The following is a 2,126-nucleotide window of genomic DNA, read 5'->3' as shown; positions in this document are numbered from 1 at the left end:
CGTATTGTGGGGATTTCTCTTCACAATTAAATTGATATAGTGCTGTTTATATCATTCTTCTTTATGTAACAGCACAGTGCAGCACAGCAGAGGGAAAGGAGTTGTGCAGCATAGTGGGTGGCTATACAGGAGGAGCAATAGAAGTAGCCAGTGAAGAATGTCATCAGGGAAAGCATCAGGCAGCGAATGACAAAGGAAAAGTTCCTAAGGGAGAGAACATCTGCAGCAAACCGACAAGTAACAGTGAGATAGGAGGACTGACAGTCAGAGATGAAGGTACACAGACTGAAAGAGATGAAGGCACACAGACTGAAAGAGATGAAGGTACACAGACTGAAAGAGATGAAGGCACACAGACTGAAAGAGATGAAGGCACACAGACTGAAAGAGATGAAGGCACACAGACTGAAAGAGATGAAGGCACACAGACTGAAGACAAAGAAAAAGAAAGTATACGGCACAAGTCTGAGTACAGATAATGCTGCTGCTGCTGATGTTGACAGGATCGATGCAGATACAGAATTCCAAACTGATTCAGAAGGAACTAGTACAGTTTACAGAGTGCATGGTCGCTTATCTGTACCAAGCTCAAAAAAGAAAACCTACACAATAACAGAAGACGAGATCAAGCGCAGAATCAACGCAGAGAACATGTCAGTTCATGTTTTCAGAGGTTTGATTGGGGTAGGTATACATTTCGTGATTTTGATGTCACCTGAAATAAATCCGGGTTACTCGTATCAATGAAGTGACAATGTGGCTGGAAATTGTGCATTTGCTGCAACATATACACAATTACACCATGTAAACAAAAGCATTTAACTTTGTGCGCGTGTGTGTGTCTCTCTCTGCTCTTTTGGTGTTTGCACTTTTTCTTTTTTAGGGCCGTAAAGCCAAACTGCCCGCAATGATTCTTGACAGGCCTAAGAAGGCCAAAACTAAAGTAACAGTGTTTAGTGTTCTGAGTGAAGAGGAGGCTGGGGAGCTAGCCCTCGGGTTTGCCGGAAGATTGGCCTGCGATGTCACAACAGACATGGTCTGTAAAGGCATCGACCATTCAAGTGCTGATATGACAAAGTAAGTTAGTAAAACAATATGAAAGTTGTATCTTTTTTGGTATTATTTGTCATTTCCCCGTATTTGGGTTATTGGTGTAACATTGTTAATCTTACTTTCTAATAACAGACAGACTCTTCTCAAAATCCAACACAACCTTAAACATGAGCTGACTGATTCCTCAACCTTCAGTTTGCTGACACACACCTTTGGCCCCGCTGCACTGGATTCTGTCATTTCATTCCTGTGTGAAAAACTTGATCTTGTTTCTTAAATAATGAAACCTTTTGTTTGTTCTGTAAATCAGAATCTTGAAAATTGTTCATTGTTGTTCTAAGTTTGTGTTAACTATTTGGCAAAAATGATTGGTTCCTAATCCAAACAGCATAATGACTGTTCTAACACATATCTTAAAAATGCTACAAAGAAAGAAAATTATCACATATGTTTCAATATGAATGTAATTGTGTCACACTCGGTTTGTAGTAGCTTTCCTGTTTTATTTTGAGTTTTGGTATGTTTACACTGTTATTTTTATTTCCCGTGTGTTCGTCTTCCCTTATTAGTTTTACTGTATTTAATTAGTCTGATTTAATAACTTATAATTATTTACTTTCCAGTGTGTATATATGCTCCTCGTTTGGATTATTGTTTGTTTGAGTTCTGCCTGTCTTCTCTATTAAAGATTTGGACTTTTGGACTATTAGTGGACCTCGTAGGTTTTTATTCTGTTCAATTGGTAATTGACTGGGTTTAATTTAGTGGCCTGGAAAACAGGCCCCAGGGATCTGGTCATTTTAACCCCCTGAGATCCGAAATCTTCCACAGCAGCATTTTTAATTTCTCTTTGATATTTGGGCCGATTGGGACCCGATGAATGTAAAAAGAAAGAATTACCAGATTTTTTTTTTTAACCTAATTTTTGTTTCTGAGAAAAATGAGAGCCACATATGAGGACATTAATTTGAAATTTCGATAGAACAGTTGCAGTATAATGTCCTCATAACTGTATATCAGGCACTTGTTGATCAAGATTTAGTATTTTGGTCTAAATAACCCAAAATGTGATG

The 2,126-nt window shown here is 38.3% G+C and overlaps 1 protein-coding gene across 1 annotated transcript; it reads left to right on the top strand.

Annotated features, from left to right (window-relative positions):
* Positions 1-405: 405 nt before the first annotated feature.
* Positions 406-1,844, top strand: LOC113023529 (uncharacterized). Its single transcript, XM_026169608.1, has 3 exons — positions 406-684; positions 884-1,077; positions 1,186-1,844. Exons 1-3 carry the CDS (start codon positions 415-417, stop codon positions 1,328-1,330), a joined length of 609 nt encoding a protein of 202 aa, XP_026025393.1. The 5' UTR covers positions 406-414; the 3' UTR covers positions 1,331-1,844.
* Positions 1,845-2,126: the final 282 nt, after the last annotated feature.

This window comes from Astatotilapia calliptera, chromosome 6 (genome assembly GCF_900246225.1).
Source record: "Astatotilapia calliptera chromosome 6, fAstCal1.2, whole genome shotgun sequence".
Classification (NCBI taxonomy): domain Eukaryota; kingdom Metazoa; phylum Chordata; class Actinopteri; order Cichliformes; family Cichlidae; genus Astatotilapia; species Astatotilapia calliptera.
The sequence above is the reverse complement of the archived record's forward strand: the minus strand, read 5'-3'. Positions and strand labels throughout refer to the sequence as shown.

Coding starts and splice junctions, on each gene's coding strand:
- LOC113023529 (XM_026169608.1), top strand. CDS start 415: ATGAAGGCACACAGACTGAAGACAAAGAAAAAGAAAGTATACGGCACA. Junction 685..883: donor TTTTCAGAGGTTTGATTGGG/GTAGGTATACAT, acceptor TTTCTTTTTTAG/GGCCGTAAAGCCAAACTGCC. Junction 1,078..1,185: donor TCAAGTGCTGATATGACAAA/GTAAGTTAGTAA, acceptor TTCTAATAACAG/ACAGACTCTTCTCAAAATCC.